The following is a 19557-nucleotide window of genomic DNA, read 5'->3' on the forward strand; positions in this document are numbered from 1 at the left end:
ACACTGTTAAACACTGCTACTGACCAAACACAGCACTCATCAACACTCACCATTACACACCTGACACTGTTAAACACTGACTGAGCAAACACAGCATTCATCAACACTCACAATTACACACCTGACACTGTTAAACGCTGCTACTGACCAAACACAGCATTCATCAACACTCACCATTACACACCTGACACTGTTAAACGCTGCTACTGACCAAACACAGCATTCATCAACACTCACCATTACACACCTGACACTATTAAACACTGCTACTGACCAAACACAGCATTCATCAACACTCACCATTACACACCTGACACTATTAAACACTGCTACTGACCAAACACAGCATTCATCAACACTCACCATTACACACCTGACACTGTTAAACGCTGCTACTGACCAAACACAGCATTCATCAACACTCACCATTACACACCTGACACTGTTAAACGCTGCTACTGACCAAACACAGCATTCATCAACACTCACCATTACACACCTGACACTGTCACACACTGCACATGAACATTTTACTACTAAACACTGCTACTGACCGAACACTACACATGAACATCGTACTATTAAACACTTATTAACCAAGTACTATGCACTCATGAACACTTCGCTATTCAGCACTAACCAAACACTACACATGAACATTTTACTATTAAACACTTACTAACCAAACAACGCTTTCATGAACTATTAAAATCCAGCCCAAAAATCTGGAGGTGAAGTATATTTCACAGGCTGGTGAACAGTGCTGTATGTGATATATGATTGAGCCGATCTCTAAAGACTCAAGACCCTTACACAGGAAAGCAGAAGAAGCACAGAAAACACACAGAGTTTCACACACAGAGGACACACACACACACACACACACACACACACACACAGGCAGCCCTCCCACACCCTCACACTGTTGAGCCTCACTGCTGAGCCACACCGCCAGTGAGGAGAGGCAGAGCCCAGAATTGAACCATCCTGTCTCCACTGGATCCCTGCGTCATTTTCACTGAACAACACCCTGCCAGCGTTTCATGTGGAAACTCTGGGGTCCAGCTCCAGGGCTCTTATTCTTCAGAGAAACAGGACAGTAACACGATCTTGAACCGCAGGACTAAGAGCCCAGCTTCAGTGCCGTGTTTAGATGTTTAGTCCCTACGCTGAGGCCCTATTTAAATCTACACAATCTACACAATCTGACGCGTGTCTGCCTCAGGAGACCCTGAGGAGAGGGAACACTCTGTCTGCTGGGCCTAACCCAAAGATTGACAAACATCTTCAGATGAGTACTTTGTAAGAACAAACGCCGGGGAACCAAGAAAAATAAATGCACACACCAAAACTATATCACACACAGCTTGTGCACAAACACTCCCTGTCTGCTGGGCCTAACCCGCAGTTCACCCCTTAAACCCCTTAAATCTGCGCAGTCCCGCTCCACCACTGGTTTTACACATTCTCAAGAAGAAAAACAGCTCCAGGAAAAGTGAATCAGATGCTCCTTTGTCTGTTTGTTTTGAATGCAGCCGAGAGGTCTCGTCTTTCAGAACAGCGCTGCAGCGCCTATTCTGTACCCTCCTACCCTTTCAGCAGCAAAAAGCAACGATGCGTCGATGAAAATGGCAATGAACCCGCAACGTCCAGTGTCAAAAGCTAGTAAGACGGTGAATAAATCCATTAACGCAGGTGAACGGTGAAACTGACCCCGCTGCAGTGACCTCGTTCAGCTTACCTGGGTAGAGCTGGTAGGAGCCAGTGTGCGGCCATCGCGCCAAATACCTCAGACCGACGGGAATCCAGGGCCCCTTCTCCATCCCGAACCCGTCAGAGGGGCCCCCGGAGCCCGGGGCAGGGCCCGCCCCGCACGGGGGCCGAGGGCGCGCGGGTCGCCATGGCGCGAGGAGGTTTGGAGAGGCGGTGGGACGGGCGAGGCGACCCGTTCTGGGCCCCGCGGACGCAGAGAGAGAAAACGGATACGCCGCCCGACACAAAGTCCCTGAGAGCGCTGGATGAATTATTGAGCGTCAGGGGCGGGGGGAACTGTAGATGCCTGGTGTGACAGAAACCTGCAATATTAATGTCGCTCGCTCCAGTGGCTGCTTCGCATAATAATAAAATAATAAAAAAAAGATCCCATCGTGGTATTTCACTCAAAATTTGTGAAGCGCCTTGTAAAACCGAAAATGACCTGCAAGTTTGTAACTAATGAAGGTCGAACGTCAAGTCCAATGAAACCCGATGCGTAAGGCTGAGATCACAGCCGTGGATGACGTGGGCACCCGTCTGCTCAGTGAGCACCAGCGCGTCTCTACCCTGCTGCACTGCACACAGGACCGAGCTGTTCTCAGGCCTTCACCTGGGACAACATCAGCTTCCTTAACCTGATATCAAGTGAAAAAAGCACGGCTCACGAAAAAACAATGGCTCTTTAAGTTGATAAGCGCTCCTAAGCTGAAATGAGCACACATAATGTGTCTCAATTACCCGACGTGCTCCTTTATTTTCCCAGTTAGCGCACATCCGTTTTCAGCAGCGGGTAGTCCGAACTGGGAGTGCTGTAGAGCCCAGAGTAAGAGCTCCGCAGCAATGACAGGTGTAGTGGTGGGTCACTCCAGCCCAGACCACTGGTCAAACGCGCCCGACCCCATCCCCGCTTCTCCTCCAGTTTCCCTCCTCAAACGGCTCCATTTCGCAGGTCGCCTGGACACCAATCCAGAGGGCAAAGGTCACGACCCCACAGCTGCAGCTCTGCTCACTGCTGCTTTATTGTCGGTCGTTTGGTTTTATTTAAACAAACAGGTGACTGGTCTTGCCTCGGCTGCGTCTGTAAAGATAACAGAGGGCTCTGCGGGGGCCGGGGAGCTGCGTACAGGAAGGCGGCGCTGGGGTGGTGCAGCTTTCTGCTGGGCGCTGAGGAGCGGTACACTCTCCCAGGACAGCGCATGACCATGCACCCCCTTCTCCCACACTGCCTGGACCTAGTGTCTTACAGCCTGGGTAAAACTGGCACGGATCACCCGCAGACTGTTGAATATGAGCTACAAATATCACCGCATACCACAGCCAACTAATTATGGTCTTTATAGTTATTCTCACTGTGGCTCACATGTACACCTTTTCAGACTGTTAGCCAACATTAGTAAATGTTGTGGGCAAAAGCTGGTTTGCAAGCATTAGCTGAAGTGTGTCTGGTTAGCATGCTTTGATACTGAAGCAGAGTGTGTTCTCAACCCAAGAGAATGACATGACAAAGGACTGTAACCATTAGCAACTTTTCTGCAACCACGAGAGGTAGACAAAGGAGCAGAACCGGTAAAGCAAGCCGGGGAACTGCGAGGACTGAAACGCATAGCGCCCTCTAGCTGTTTGGGGAGATCAAAGTACAAAAGGACAATTCGCAGGAATGCAGAGAAAAGCTATTCAAAAAGATTGACAAATGAGAAAGTACTCATCTTCAGATGAGTACTTTGTAAGAACGAACGACGGGGAACCAAGAAAAACAAATGCACACACCAAAACTATATTCATGTCGCACACTAACGTATACGCAAATTCTGATTCGCATCACACACAGCCTGTACACGAACTCAGTGAACGGGCGGGTTTTCCACTCTGAGCTGAAATGAATCTGGGGAGAAGACGCAGAAACACCTCACTTCTTCCATAAACACGCTCCTCAGAACCGACACCCTGGGGTGTTCCTCCAGACACTCCGCAGATGCTAATGCAAACATCTCATGTGCACACAGGAGATTACAGCTGCGCAGGGTCCAGGGAAACGCCCGATCACACACTGTACTAGTTATTAATAAGAGCCTCCACGTGTGTGCTCCTGTCCAATAAAGCTTGCTCCCTGGGTCTTGTTTTCTGTTACCTAGTATAGTTGCTGGGACTATGTAAAGGGCAGCAGTAAGACATGAGACACGGTGAATCGCCTGTCCTTTCTCAGAGAAATGCACCGAGAACCGTCTGAGAACCTGAAGGGGCATTGTATGCATATTAATAGAAGCACTTAAGATGGCAGCCAGCCTGAGAGAGAAATGTTGTAGAAGCATCCCCTGGCCGGGGAGTGATCTGCCTCGATTTCTACCTTCTATACACCGCAAAAAAGGGCCGTCTTAACGAGGGCTTTTATTCTTGAAATCCAGACTCGAGATGGTGAGTGTTCAGACTTGAACATTCTAACCAGAAACGTATGCATACCGAGACAAAACCAGCGTCCCCAATAAACCCCCAATAAAATGAAAAACAAACTGGAGGCAACAGCAGCTCTGAAGTTTTTTTACGGCGTCATTAAAAGGTTGTCATGTTAAATTCGCCCTGATTTCCTCCCCCTGTCTGGTTAGTTCTTTATCGGATTAGCGGCTGGCTAATTGCGTAAGCGCGTGTGCTGCTGTTCTGAGCCTGTGGAGCGGAGCGGAGAGGCAGCAGCGCTAACAGCCTGTGAACAGAAGCAGCGGGGTGTTCGGTGTTGGGATTAAAAGGGGTCCCTGTGTTGGGGTTGAGTGAAACCACTGTTGGGTGCGGGGGTGTAATCAGACAGGTGTGCTGTATGGGGGGAGCACAGAAATCCCCTCCCCAACCAGCACACCATGCAACGCTTGGCAGTGCAGAGCGCAGGGTAATCTTATCAAACGGGAGCTGAAGGACCGCAACAGCTGTTCACTGTTGGGCACTGGGTGTTTCCTCTGTGAAATCTCACTCTCTCACACACACACACACACACACACACACACACACAGACACACACACAGACCCACAGGTACACGCAGACAGACAGACAGACACACACACACACACACACACAGAAACACACAAATAGACAAGACAAGCAGACACACAAAGAAACACATAGAAACACATACAGAGCTAGAGACAGACCTCCCAGAGAGAGTAAAAAAAGGAAGAGAAATACAGTGTAACTAACTAGAGGAGAAGTGCATGCTGGGATTCGCAAAAATGTACTTACCACCATCGGAGACCGCTGCAGACTGTAAAAAAGCACAGAGAGACATGAGTGAGAAGCTTCCCTCATTTCCCCAGGCAGCGAAACAGAAAGGCCTCAACCAGGCAGAGCTGGCCTCTGAAGACATGTCCCTGCAGTCAGTCTGCGTGTGTGTGTGTGCGTGCTGCTCTTCACACTGACTAATGAGATGCGTCTGGCTTCCCACACGGAGCCGTTCCCACCTTTACGCCTGGCCCCGCCCCTTTTCACAGCTTTGTCATCAAGACCCGGATGCCAGCAGCGCAGGCCACGCCCACGCAAGACACCAACGTGGCCAGACCGGGGGGCACCAATGTGGTGGTGGGGGGGGGGCTGGGGGGGGGGGCTGGATAAGTGGATAAGTGGACCACTTCCTTGTGAGACACTCACCTATGAGCCTATGAGATGAGAGCGCAGCGCAGCACAGTAAAACACTGTGACGGGCTTATCTTTCGGGATCAGATGGCTCATAAAATCAATGCAGTCACTTTATGAGTCACACGTTAAGCTGAGAATATGGGCTGTACACTTTACTGAACACAGACATTCACTGAAACCTACTCCCAGACAGAGAAATTACAGACATAGTTAAACAAGCACTGATTTTTTTTTCCATTACTAGTGTATTAGCATTAACTGATAATACTAGCAATAGGTTTTTCCATCACTAGTGTATTAGCATTAACTGCTAATACTAGCAATGGGTTTTTCCATCACTAGTGTATTAGCATTAATTGCTAATACTAGCCAAGGCCTTTTCCAGTAGTAGTGTATTACCACACCTTACTAATACTAGCAATGAGTTTTTTCATTATTACTGTATTCGCGTTCATTACTAATGTGATTAGAAATATCTCATAAGCTCTATTTGTGAATGGAGCAGTTACCCGCAGGCCTTAGAGTGACTCAGTGGCGTGGCCTCAGGGTGGAGACCTAAGCCAGGTAACGGCAGACCCCTCCAGCCCGAGCGTTTTCCGGGAGAGGGTGTGTTTGGGCGCGAGTCACGCTGCGCACACTGGCTGCATTGATGTGGGAGGCAGACTCCGGACAGCTGTGCGGGGCGTGCCCAGACTTGCAGCTGCGGCTGGAATTCTCATGGGCTCATGTGCGAGCAGGAAAGATGATCCCTCATTGTTCGCTTTCCCCGGCTTTATGAGGACAGTAATGCACACTGAAACTCCTTTAATGAAGTCCTATACACCGCTACGCTGCCCCTGCTAAACTTACCATTGTGTTCCGGTATCTACTGAAAATCATAATGAATGAAGGACTCAGTCAGCTGAATGCTAATTCTTGTAGCAGTAGGTCGTCAGTGTACTAGCACTGGCAACAGCCAGTTAGTGTGAATACCTGTAGCGCTGCCTGAAGGTAGTATGTTTTCCTGCGATACGAGTCCCGTACCCCTACCATTCCTGCCCTGCCATTTTTCCAGCCCAAACGTGCGCTGTGTCTACCCAGTGAGAGCGATCAGAACCAGGGCCACACTGAGACGGCCCTGTCACAGAGGCAGTGCGGATCAGAACCAGGGCCACACTGAGACGGCCCTGTCACAGAGGCAGTGCGGATCAGAACCAGGGCCACACTGAGACGGCCCTGTCACAGAGGCAGTGCGGATCAGAACCAGGGCCACACTGAGACGGCCCTGTCACAGAGGCAGTGCGGATCAGAACCAGGGCCACACTGAGACGGCCCTGTCACAGAGGCAGTGCGGATCAGAACCAGGGCCACACTGAGACGGCACTGTCACAGAGGCAGTGGGGAAGGCTTGTTTGTGAAAGGAATGCAGCATCTTTCATGGTTTATTAGCGGAGGCTTTAGTGGCAGTCATGTGTTTGCCGTGCGATTGGGGCAGCTATGTTTCAGTGCGGTGGGAGAGCTACCAAGAGGAATGTCCTGGATTAACCCTGCATCCCACGCAGAGCTGTTCTGGGGGAATTTAAGGCCTCGTTTTGTGGAGAAGTGTGGGTGCTTGTGTCTTATTTCTCAACATTAAGATGCTTTGGGGGGGGTTCCCTTTTGCCTCTCCAGTGTGTTACAGAAACTACCACACAATAACTACACAGTAGCTTCACACACAATTACCAGGTTACCGGGTTGCCAGTTTGGAATATGGTTAATATATGTCCAACTCTTTCTATATTCCTATATGCATGCTGCCTGGAATTTGGGCGCAGGGCTCTTATTATGAAATGCCAATCCAGGAAGAGGGGGCTTAAAAGAGCTCACTCCCCTCCCCCACCCTGGCACTGCGCCTGTCCAGCTGGCTGACCGCACTCTGTGGGCAGGGCGGGGGGACAGGGACAGGGACAGGGGGACAGGGGCGGGGGGACAGGGGCTAGGGGTACCGCGGCCGGCCGCAGTCCTTGTTCAGAAACGACGAACAAACCCGGCCGCACAGAGCAGACTACTGCCACCACAGCCACCACGCCCTCTCAACAGGCCTGACGTCATCCGCGCGCACTCTGAGAGGCCACAGCCAGGGACTGATAACCACCGGCCATTCAGTAAAACACAGCAATACAAACTCTCTGTGATGCCCGCGTGGAGATGCACAGGGTGAGTACGGTCGCCCTGACTGATGGAGAAGCAGACTTCCTCTCGGCACGGGCAGAGACATGGCTGTACAGGAAGTGGAGTGATAGAAGCGATAGAAGACCGCGGAGGTGTGATGTGGGGAGGAGAGCGGGCCTTCCCTCTGAGCAGCTGGCAGAAGACATAGGGGATCATCTCAGAAGATCCAATCCATGATATTACATTACATTACATTACAAGGCATTTAGCAGACGCTCTTATCCAGAGCGACGTACAAATCCATCTCTCTGCAGCCTCCTCAGGGCCAGAATATGATCAGTATGACTGGAGTCCGGGTCTGGACCCAGTGTTAAAGAGCAGGGAGGGTGAATCCCCACAGCCAAAGGGTATCACCGCCCCCCTTACAGTGTGTGTCACACATTCCTCTCACCCCCACCCTCCCACAACCCCTTGCGATTTGTTATCATTTCACACCAGTCAGGCACTCAAACACACACGATACTTCAAAACATTGAGATCAAGGCAAATGCTGGCTATGGGGTATTTGCACAGACCCGGTCTCTCTGTTTTCGCACTCAACTTTCAATTCCCCAGCAACCCCAAGAAAGCAAGGAGGTATGTCTCTTGAGTCCTTCATGTGTTCCAAATTCAATCATTTTCAAAGTGTCTATGCTGGAATCATGTTGCTCAGGTGACTTTTAGCGGTGCCGTGGCTTTGTCCTAGCATATTAGCTGGCACATCACTCAAGTCATGTGACATGAATCAAACCCTCAGACCCCCAAAATTCTAAATCAGTGTTCTAGAATTCATCGCTTTCGATTACCAGACGTGATCGTTACATCAGCTGAAAATTCTGATCACATATCTCACACCTTAAAGGCACAGTGCCCAACATGAACTGAGAGGCCAGCTCCCTCACACTGTGCTACACTGCTGCCCAACCGTGAAGCTCCAGTGCCGCAGGCGGGGCGGTGGTGTAGCGGAGTCATGACGCATGGAGAGAGCGGAGACAGGGGGGTGGATGTCAGACACCGCAAAATGTAACGGCTACAATGGGTCGAGGCGTCGCTGTTCGTAGCGCAGGGAAGGCATGTCAGAGGCTCCCTCACCAGGACCAGATGAAGGGCGGGATCCCAGACCGCGGGCGGCAGAACCGGGCCTCCGCGCCTCGCTCCACAGCCCGCTGCGCACACGCAACGGCAGCGAGTTCAACGTCTCCTCCGCTCAGTTTATAATGAGAGAGAGGAGCTGCTGCGGGCACGGAGGCCCCTTGCAAAATAAGAGCGCTCAATTCCGGATAATTTCCAAAATAAGAGCGCTCAATTCCGGATAATTTCCAAAATAAGAGCGCTCATTCCTGATAATTTCCAAAATAAGAGCGCTCAATTCCTGATAATTTCCAAAATAAGAGTGCTCATTCCTATTTATTTCCTACAGCTGTTTAATAACAAACTGGCTATAGGACAAGGACACCCAATCAGCTTCTTTAAAAACCGCGGTTTGGATCAACAAAGGTGGGGTGTGTACAGAGGAATGTGACCGTTACGCGGAGACGCCACATTTTGGATGAATTTCAGCTTGTTATTTTCAAGAGGATGTTTGCTACCCCCCTCTCGCTTTTGCACTGAAACTGAAGACAGCTGTGCTGCATATGAATTTGAGCTGCAGTGAGGTGAATTCCATCTCCAAATGAGAATCACGCCGCTGCTGAAGGAGGCAGAGCCTCACAGACCAGCGGCCATCACAAGGTAAAGAGAGAGAGCGCAGCTCAGTAAACCTGCCACAGCGCTGGAGTCTCACTCATGACCTGAGCTCCTGAGGCCATCGCTCCTGCTCCTGCTGAGAGACAGAAACTCTGCGTCTCACTGCCAGCCCTGAGCCGCACACACACACACACAGGCTCACAAACACACACACCTACACATGCACACACACACACAGGCTCACAAACACACACACCTACACATGCACACACACACACAGGCTCACAGAAACACACACACACACACACACACACACACAGGCTCACACACACACACACACACACACAGGCTCACAGACACACACACACCTACACATGCACACGCACACACAGGCTCACAGACACACACACACCTACACATGCACACACACACACACACACAGGCTCACACACACACACACAGGCTCACAGACACACACACACACCTGCACATGCACACGCACACACACACAGGCTCACAGACACACACACCTACACATGCACACACACACACAGGCTCACAGAAACACACACACACACACACACACTCAGGCTCACAGACACACACACACACACACCTACACATGCACACACACACAGGCTCACAGAAACACGCACACACACACACACACACACACACACACACACAGTGGGTTCACCTCATTGCCTCTCTGCTGCCAGAAATTCAGGCAGGCTTGGCTGCAGTAACGCTCACACAGTCGTTCAAACACCGCAGAAAATATCCTTTCTCGCCTCGTACGTGCCAACAGCTGCTACAACAGGAACACACCCATTCCCTGTCCAAGTCTGAGAACATTAAAAGTAAAAATACATTTTATATTGCTTTAATAACTTTAAAACAGTAATTCAATTTGAGCAATAAGCAATGAAACACCCTAATTGGACTCAGTGTGCAGTGCAGTCCCAGAATGTGTGTTTTATTGATTATTAGGTTATGGCTTCAGTGTTGAGTTCCTCTCCATCTTCTCCACACTGGGTCTGTGTGTGGGCCTCACACCTCAGCCTCTTCCTGAGGAGCTGTGAGAAACCGACTGCTCTGCCCTAACCCCACTGTCCCTGCAGTCTGAGAGAGAGGTGAGTCTGCACTAACCCCACTGTCCCTGCAGTCTGAGAGAGAGGTGAGTCTGCACTAACCCCTCTGTCCCTGCAGTCTGAGAGAGAGAGGTGAGTCTGCACTAACCCCTCTGTCCCTGTAGTCTGAGAGAGAGAGGTGTGTGTCTGCACTAACCCCACTGTCCCTGCAGTCTGAGAGAGAGAGGTGTGTCTGCACTAACCCCACTGTCCCTGCAGTCTGAGAGAGAGGTGTGTCTGCACTAACCCCTCTGTCCCTGTAGTCTGAGAGAGAGGTGTGTCTGCACTAACCCCACTGTCCCTGCAGTCTGAGAGAGAGAGGTGTGTCTGCACTAACCCCACTGTCCCTGCAGTCTGAGAGAGAGAGGTGTGTGTCTGCACTAACCCCACTGTCCCTGCAGTCTGAGAGAGAGAGGTGTGTGTCTGCACTAACCCCACTGTCCCTGCAGTCTGAGAGAGAGAGGTGTGTCTGCACTAACCCCACTGTCCCTGTAGTCTGAGAGAGAGAGGTGTGTCTGCACTAACCCCACTGTCCCTGTAGTCTGAGAGAGAGAGGTGTGTCTGCACTAACCCCACTGTCCCTGCAGTCTGAGAGAGAGGTGTGTCTGCACTAACCCCACTGTCCCTGCAGTCTGAGAGAGAGGTGTGTCTGCACTAACCCCACTGTCCCTGTCAAACGGCCTCTTCTGTTTTTTTTTGGTTCTTCTGGTTTTCAAAAAAGCCAAAACTTACAAACAGTATTTATGCAAATTACACTGCTTTGTTTCTTATTTCGTTTTTCAGTTATTTTTCAAAGTTTGATTTTTGTAATCAAATCATTTGTAGGGGGGTCAGGCAAAAAGAGAAAACAAATTTATTTAAATGACTGAAAATAAAGAACAGAGCAACTGGTGAAACCCGGCAGACGCACACTTTCAGTAATGAACAGTAGACTAATGAACTGCGCTGAGAGGTGACTAATGACTTCTCCGGGACGGAAGCTGGGGGGGTATTTTAGAAGGTGGCAGCAGAGACCCCCTCCTACACCTCGCCAGCTGTTTCTCCTCATCCTAATCAAACCATTTGGGGGAGGGGGGAAAGGTCAGGCGCATTAGCAATGCGCATTTTAAAAGACGTGTGAAACACGGCAATTACTGCAGCCGCAGAGGTCAAACTGTGACCGCAGACGCAGACTGTGCGTGTTGCGGTTCATTTGTGCCTTCAGGATCGCGCAGCCAAATGTGTGTCGTCAATGCACACCCGTCCCCTTGTTTCATTAGTTAAAACAACTGAGCGCTGCTCTCTGTTGAACGCACAGCAGACTAGCCACCATGCATTAAATCGCTCGGCTGTGGAAGCTAGCATTCGACTACATTTTCAAACGCGAATTGTGCTTGCAAAGGTCAAATTCGGCAACTACGTCAGTGCTCCTGCAATCCCCTGAAAAGGACGGGTCCTAGAGAGCACGATTTAACTGTCAGACAACTCTGAAGAACGCCATTCACAGAGCCTGAAAAACTGATTTAGACTTCACAATATCCGTCGTGGCATTTTATCTGCATTGCCAGCTTCTCATTGAAGTGACACAAAAGGAAAAAAAGGAGAGCAGAGAATATGTCCAAAGATTGCATCGTGCTAAAAGAGCTCATTTCAACTATGAAGACTAAAGATCATTCAGATATCCTCACGATCACATGCACTTATGGATGGAGAGACTTGGGTACGCCTTTGGAAAACTGGCACAAAGACATTCAGTGGCAAAAAAACCCCCAAAAAATGAGCTATCAATTTTCATCAGATTAATGCTTCAGATCATCTAGTGGACCAATAAGAAAAACAAGCTTGTTCAGTATAAATGAAATAGGTCATGTCCATTAAAAGTAGCACGGCCGTAAGAAGCAGCCAGGATGGTCAGGGAGCAGCCCCATCCCAGAACGGCAGAGTAAACAGTGCATTCCAGGGCTCCCTGTTGGCTCTTATTTCAGTCAGTGAGTGCATGTGCACAGACCTGCAGTGCTGACAGAGCTACTCACCTGTGTCCATTCCTGAGCAGTTCTGAAAGATGGACCTTTCAGTGTCGTTTAGCAAATAAGACGGAAAAATCTGCGCAAATTTAGCAGGCGGGCTTCAGTCATGAAAACTTTCTGAAGTCTGTATGAATCTCCCTGGGAGGGCGGTGAGTGGGGGGGTGTAGGGTGTAGGCTTCATCATGATAGGATACAACTTTGATTCTTCAGGCAAAGGTTTGATATTAGCCAATATAAAAAATCTTGCTCTGACACGATCCAAAATTGTATTTATCAGAAGGAAAAACCACTTGCATGTTTGAGCCGGAAACTTAATGATGTTGCTAGAGCACAGACCGCCATACGATTATGGACATTTAAATATTGTATTATTCATAATGATAAGGATGGATTCTTGCACATTGTATTGATGGGATCGGATCATTGCCCTTTGAGCCCATAAAACGCACCGGATCGATGCATCGGCACACCCCTAGTGTACAGATCTCCCTCATCTCTTAACGCCAGTTTCTGTGCATTCGGTGTGAAGGACCCTGATTGGCTCTTCCTTTGGATTGACATAAGGTCTGTGGCATCTCAGTTCACCAATAGGAGTTGACTGTAATGAGTGGCTAGTTTGAACATGGGTTTTCCCAGATCTTTCGGCACAATTAACTGCACTGCACAAGGCAAAGATTCCTTTGCTGTTCATCTATCCGTCCATCTGTTTGCCTGCATTGTTACAGAGCAACTCCAACAAAACGGCACATAGGTAGGAATGCAATTTATGTGGCAGATAACCAATTTGATCTTTGATCCTTGATACCGTGCAAACCGCAGAAAGGGGGGTCCTTTCATTTAAGTAAGGCTTTTTAACCAGGCTACCAAACAAAGGCTTACATGTCTGACCAGACTAGCAAAGGTGGCTCAGTTTTAAAGTAAAGTCCCCACCCTGATACCTCCAGGATAGTGATATTACCCAACCCTGCACCTGCCCAGTATGGTTTGTGTATGCGTGCGTTAGCACCTTCACTAAAACGTGGCACAGTTGCCACGCTAAACGGGAACGACTCTTCCCACAAAAGCTGAGGATGACACAGAGACAACTGGAGATGACACACCGCTTACTCGGCAAACTGGACTGTCCCAAGAAGGCCACGGTGTCGCTGTAGTGTGCCAGACATGAACCGTTCAGACAAAGAGCATCGTACTTAAATACATGCAAAGCAATTTGATGCTTGAATTAATTCATTGAAGTTGAAGGGAAAATACCTTATGCTCACCGTGGCTCATTCCTTAAATCAGTAACTGATTCAAGTAATGTAATAAAAATGCCACAACAGAACATGCATGCACCCACTCCATAATTTGTGGTTACGTTGTGGGCATGGTCATTAGTGTGTTTCCAGTCCTCCGTAAACTCCACACAGACTGGAATGCTGGCAGTCTGTATGTTAAACAATGCACAGGAAGTACGGATCAAATAATGACACTCGACAAGAAGGGCAGGAGTTACCATCATCTAGCTTTTACAAAGCCTCCCGGAATTCTTTCTAAACTAAATTCCAACATTTCCAAAGAACCATTGAGGATGCACGGAAAATCCCATTTGTCTCAGAGGTAAGACGTGTGAGAACACGACACACGTGAGTCACACACGCTCAACCAGCTGCGCCCACGCACACACACACACACACACAGACACGCGCCCACGCACACACACACATAAACACACACATGCACACACACGCGCGCACACGCACGCACGCACACACACACACACACACACACATGCAGACACGCGCACGCACACGCACGCACGCACACACACACACACACAAAGGCAGGACTGTTGAGGCTGAAGGAGCCTATTTATGGACGTCTCAGCTTCAGTGGGGGATAGTTTTTAAAACCACAGGCTCCCTCCCAACCGCTATCCCCTGCTCAAGAAGCAGGGCCAGCCCCTAACCAAAAACACAAGACGTGCGCGAGTCAGGGATTTTAAAATGACAGACAACGGTTCGCGGGAAGCTTAAGGAGGAGCCAGACGGCGTCTCTAATATCGCGCAGCGTTCTCCAGCCAGGGTGAACGTAACGGACTCGGACCCGACCCGTGTGTTTACTTTTGAATTCTGAATGAATGCCGTTGAGAAGGAAAACCCCGCTGAACGGCAGTGGGTCAGAGACAGACGAGAAGACTTCCCTGACTGCCCGTTCGGCAAGCTCACCTCGGTAACGTCCTGGGACAGACGGGGAGGGAGACAGAGGGTCTGGCAGGAGAGCAGCCCGTTACACACTTAAGGCAGGAGAGAACAGAGTACTCCAACACAGCAGGACGGTGTAAAAGCACTGAGAAAATGCCTTTGTGGCATTACAACATCTGTCTGGTGTAAGATGACACAAGCTGATGAATAAAACAGCCGACCTATAAAAAGGAGCAAACTAAACCGGACACGTACCGCACCGAACACGAGTTGAGGTTTACTTACCGTGTTGAAGTACCACACTTTCTTGAACGAGAGCCTCTTCTTCAGGCTCATTGTGTCCTGGGCTCCGGGAGGAGCAAGCGCTTTGGGCTACGTACCTGACTAACCTCGGCTACGTCTAAGCACTGACTGGAAGTCACAGCCATGCCTGTACAAGTCCCACCAAGACCTGACGAGTCCCTGACTAGGAAGTTCCATTTCACTCCCCTGCAGTTCCCATAGCAACTGGCCACCGCAGGAAGCGCTTCGTCGACAGGCGAGGGGTTCTGATGAAGTCACGACGAGCCGCCCGGTCGCTGCACCTCGCGGACTTTCTCCTCCGGAACCGAACCCGCTTTCCAGAAGCAGTCCTTTTCACAGAGAGCGGAGATAATCGGTGGAGACGGCTTGTTATTCCACTGAAGAAAGAGCAGGCAAGCTGCACGGTTTTAAAGGGGAAAAAGCACCGCACCGCGCGCAGGAATGTGCAACGCTCACTCTGCGATTTCCCCCCTTCCACACTGGCTCGGTTTCAATAAAAATAAATCCACTTTCTCCCCTTTCTCCACACATTTCAGAGCGGTGCTCTCAGGCATGGTAAAATCATCATTCCCCTTCGGTCGCACGCACAGAAATGTGTGTGAGTGCGCTGAGGAAACGTTGTGTTTCAGAACACGTCTCCGTGAGCGGAGCTCTCCTGGACGAGGGAGGGCGAAATGGAGAGCGGGCTCAGAGAAGGGCCTTTTATTGAGATTTTGGGGGGTGACGCAATGCAAACATCCTCCAAAAACTCTGCCTAATGAATGTCAGGTTTGATAAAGGTCAAACTGCCAGCAGAAACGCGTCTGAACGATGAGCTCCAAAGCAGAGAGGACGCTCACTGTCTTCCCCTCTCGTCTGCAAGGTCCAGGCGAAATGTCCCAGTGTTACCGGACATTTCCTGCGCTAGAACATCAAATCTTATTAAAACACATGCCGCCGTCCTCTGCTGTCTGAACGCTCCCGTTTCTGGCAGCATTAACGGTTTATAAAGGAGCTACTTTAAACCGTTTTACATGTCCTTTATTCACACACTTAAGGTGGCCACTACCCCACTGGGGCAGCATTGAGGAACATCAATGCTTGGTCCGTTTACCTTTATTTACCCTGTGTAAAGGTACAATAGGTAATTTTGGACTTCTAACGGTCAAGAGAGGAATAGCAGCAACAAACACCTTCAAACCACAACACTGTTTATCCCACCCCTTCTCTGTGAACGCGCTGATGTTGAAACGCCATTGGCTGTAGCAATTAGAATCAATTTTCAACCAATGAGCTTGAATTATTGTACAGCTATACAATGCTTTGGTAGAGTGCTGGCCCGTCAACTGCATATTTTGAAACCCGAATTTAAGGACAATATACACAGTCAGTGAGCCTTTTTCAATGAGAGGAAGGCATTTACAATGGTCTTGTAACAATGTTTTAACACAAAAATCTTACCTATTGTACCATTAAGGTGCAGAACTAAAATATAAACAATGACTTAGAATTCAGAAAAAAAAACTTTTGAAAAGGTTAAACATCCTCACATACGACGTTCCACACAATGTGACTGAGCCAAGCCTGGGTTCCTTTAAAATCGCCCAGCTGCTCAGTCAAGTCACCTCACCGCTCCATGCGTGTCGGGACACCCCAGCTCAGCTGCACTGGCTCAGTACGCTACAAATGAACCCCACACTATACCTATTCCCTCTGAGGGCTTTCCAAACTGAGCTCAGCTACACTGGCAACATGTGAATCTCAGTACACTACAAATGAACCCCACACTATACCTATTCCCTCTGAGGGCTTTCCAAACTGAGCTCAGCTGATGTGAGGCGACTTACCCAGAGCACATTGCCAACAGATGGAGATAAAGAACAATAAAAGGAGAAGTACATTTCCGTGGAGGTGCAGAGAACGCAGTACGCAGTTTCAGGTGTGATCCTTTCTACGGTCTAACCGCTCAGGGGTAAGGCTCACTACTTCTGCAATGTCAGGAACAACTGATCGTTCAAGACTGTTTCATTTTCAGAGAGGGCGGGGGATTTTTTCTTTCTAGTGGGAAAGCAAAAACAATTCCACACCCCTGCCTGTGGTGATTTATGGTAAAATCTGTGGCCAGGCAGTCAAACCCCACAAACAGGTGTTGTAACTGAAGTTATTGGATTCGTTTTAGTCAGTAAAATAGATAACTTGACGGGTTGTCAGGCAGAAAGACAGATACTGACAGTCATACAGACGTATATATGGACGTGTATGTCTATACATACACGCACGCACATGCACACACGCACAGCAGTGCCTAAAATCAGTGGTGGTGAAGGTCTTGTTAGGCCACACAATGGATTGGGACAGTGGAAGCAGGATAAACAACACACTGCTTCACTGTCACTTCCGTACCTGCCAGTACAGAGCTGATAACAGACTAGACGGTTAGTATTAGCAACTCGGCCCTGGATGGCAGCTGTATATGGGGCAGTTAGCGCTAGCATCCTGGAACTGGGTGGCAGCTATACGCACAAGGTTAGCGCTAGCATCCTGGAACTGGATGGCAGCTATACACACAGGTTAGCATTAGCATCCCGGGACTGGACAGCAGCTGCACGCACACAGCTAGCGTCAGCATCCCACCCTGCTGCGTGGCGGTATTAACACACGGCTCTGGCAGAACACAGATGTTTCTGATTCTCCGGCCCTCCTCTGAAAACCCTTCGCAGACGGCACAGCTCCAGCCACTCCCAAACCGTTTCCACGGTCACCACCGCAGTGTTGTGCACAGCGATACGGCCGAGTGTGAAAACCGGAGCGAGCGAGAGACAACCCCATAACATGGCCTCCCTCCAGCGCTGCAGCGTCTGAATGAGGAAGAGAAGAGAAGAGCGATAACCATGCCCTTCATCTTCGTCAGAGACCTGCACTTCTGGTCCCCGACCGCCATCTTTAATCGGTTAATCAAGCGAACACGCTGATCTGGAGAAACGCGGCGTTTTGCTTGCTGAAGCGTTTTAACGCAGCGACTTGTCGGATCCACTGATTTAAATGCTGAAATAAGTGACCGGTTCTTGATTCGTGTAGATCAGCGGGGACCCAGCGCTCTAATGGAGCGCTCCAGCAGACGAAATGTCTGTGGTGAAAACCACAGCGCGGAGGGGCCGGGGGCCAGGCCTATCGCACATTCCAGGAGAAGAGCTCCTCTGGCAGAGCACATCTGAGCTCATATCTGTAACAGACAGCACACTGGAGGCTCAACCACGCCAGGCAGGGCAATAACTTCCTGTGTGACGGGGTTTAGAGAAACGGTGATGTGCCGGCTGATAAAGTGGCATCGGGCGGCCATTTCTTCAGTTTTTTAAAGAGAACGATCTTCCCTATAAAATGGCCGTAAAGCTGCAGTGTAATGCCTGAGTGCAAAGAGGCAGGGAGAGGAGTGAAACACAGGAGTATACAGAAACACCAAACTGTGACACTAACTGATTCAGGAACACACATGAACACAAAGGCAACACAATCTTGTTAGTGTCCATTCACATGGAGAATACTTTGCATATACAGCAAAACAATTCCCTGGGATTCATTTCATCCAACACTCAGATAAACAATGCTTCAGGTTTCCATTAGCTATAAACGTTGGGATATATTTATAACATTGTAACAATAACCACGAGACAACTTAAGTGCATTAGACACCCTTTAATGTGTCATTATAAATCTGAACTTGTGAATAATTGGAAGTTGGCAAAAAAATAGGTTATCCAGAAAGTAAACGGATATTTTGATACGCCAAGTGAGATTTATGCAGCCAATTGGAGAAGACTCAAGGCCAAAACTCAAAAGGCCTTTTTCCCTCTTCTCCCACACAAAAACGTGTTTTTTTTCCCCTCTTGTATAAATAACACAAGCCTGTGAAGACAGAGCAGGGAGCTCCAAGTGCAGGTAATGAGCCCACAGGAAGGAGGAACTGAGAGCAGTGCAGTCAAATGTAGGCGCCCCCGGTGTGTGTAATCCCTCACACACACAAAGACACACTCCGTGGGATGAAGTGCCCCAGTCATTTGCATTTAAATGCTGCTGTTCTCAATGTCTGAGTCATCACCCTGTCTACATGTACTGGCCTAAAAACATCCCAGTAATTCCAGCAGAAGTATTCCCTTCCGGAAGGTTCCCATCCACACACGGCCCATTTACCCAGAGAAAAGGTGTGAAATGTTTGTTGTCACATGTGGATCTGTGGGGGGGGGGGGTTCTTTAGTAATGTGTTAAATGCACATATCTTCTGTAGTCCTTGTTTCTTTAAAGCTCTGTGAATAATCTCATTATTGGGGCTTTTATTATTCTGTTCAGGGGATATTGGTGAGCTGGCCTCTGCAGAACCAGGTGGAACAAGACGCACATGGGTACATGCACACACACAATCACAAACACCCTCCTGTAAACACACACATTCTCTCTCTCTCACACACACACACACACACACACACACACAAACCCACACATTCATACATGCATACATGCAGTTGAAATTGTACTTCCCTCTAGGGTCTTTCAGCGAACTTATCCCTGGTTATGGGTATGCACTTTGTTGTACGTCGCTCTGGATAAGGGCGTCTGCCAAATGCCAATAATGTAATGTAATGTACATACACTCACACACACATACACACAACAGCGACTGCAGTGAGATTGTGGCCGCAGGAACAGGGTGTGGACAGCGGATCCGTAGGCGC

The 19557-nt window shown here is 49.3% G+C and overlaps 1 protein-coding gene across 4 annotated transcripts in view; it reads right to left on the reverse strand.

Annotated features, from left to right (window-relative positions):
* The window catches only part of rgs12b (regulator of G protein signaling 12b), a 40346-nt gene that overhangs the window by 13181 nt on the left and 7608 nt on the right, over positions 1–19557 (reverse strand). The window contains exons 1-2 of one of the 4 annotated variants that reach the window (XM_061245333.1): positions 16678–16764; positions 4979–5000 (exon numbers count right to left, since the gene is read on the reverse strand). In XM_061245333.1, the coding sequence (XP_061101317.1) occupies positions 4979–5000; positions 16678–16731 (76 nt within the window). In that variant the 5' untranslated portion in view covers positions 16732–16764. Of the gene's footprint in view, positions 1–4978; positions 5147–14833; positions 15490–16677; positions 16765–19557 lie in introns of those variants that run through there. The other 3 variants (XM_061245334.1, XM_061245335.1, XM_061245332.1) reach the window with 3 other exon arrangements.

This window comes from Conger conger, chromosome 6 (assembly GCF_963514075.1).
Source record: "Conger conger chromosome 6, fConCon1.1, whole genome shotgun sequence".
NCBI lineage: Eukaryota > Metazoa > Chordata > Actinopteri > Anguilliformes > Congridae > Conger > Conger conger.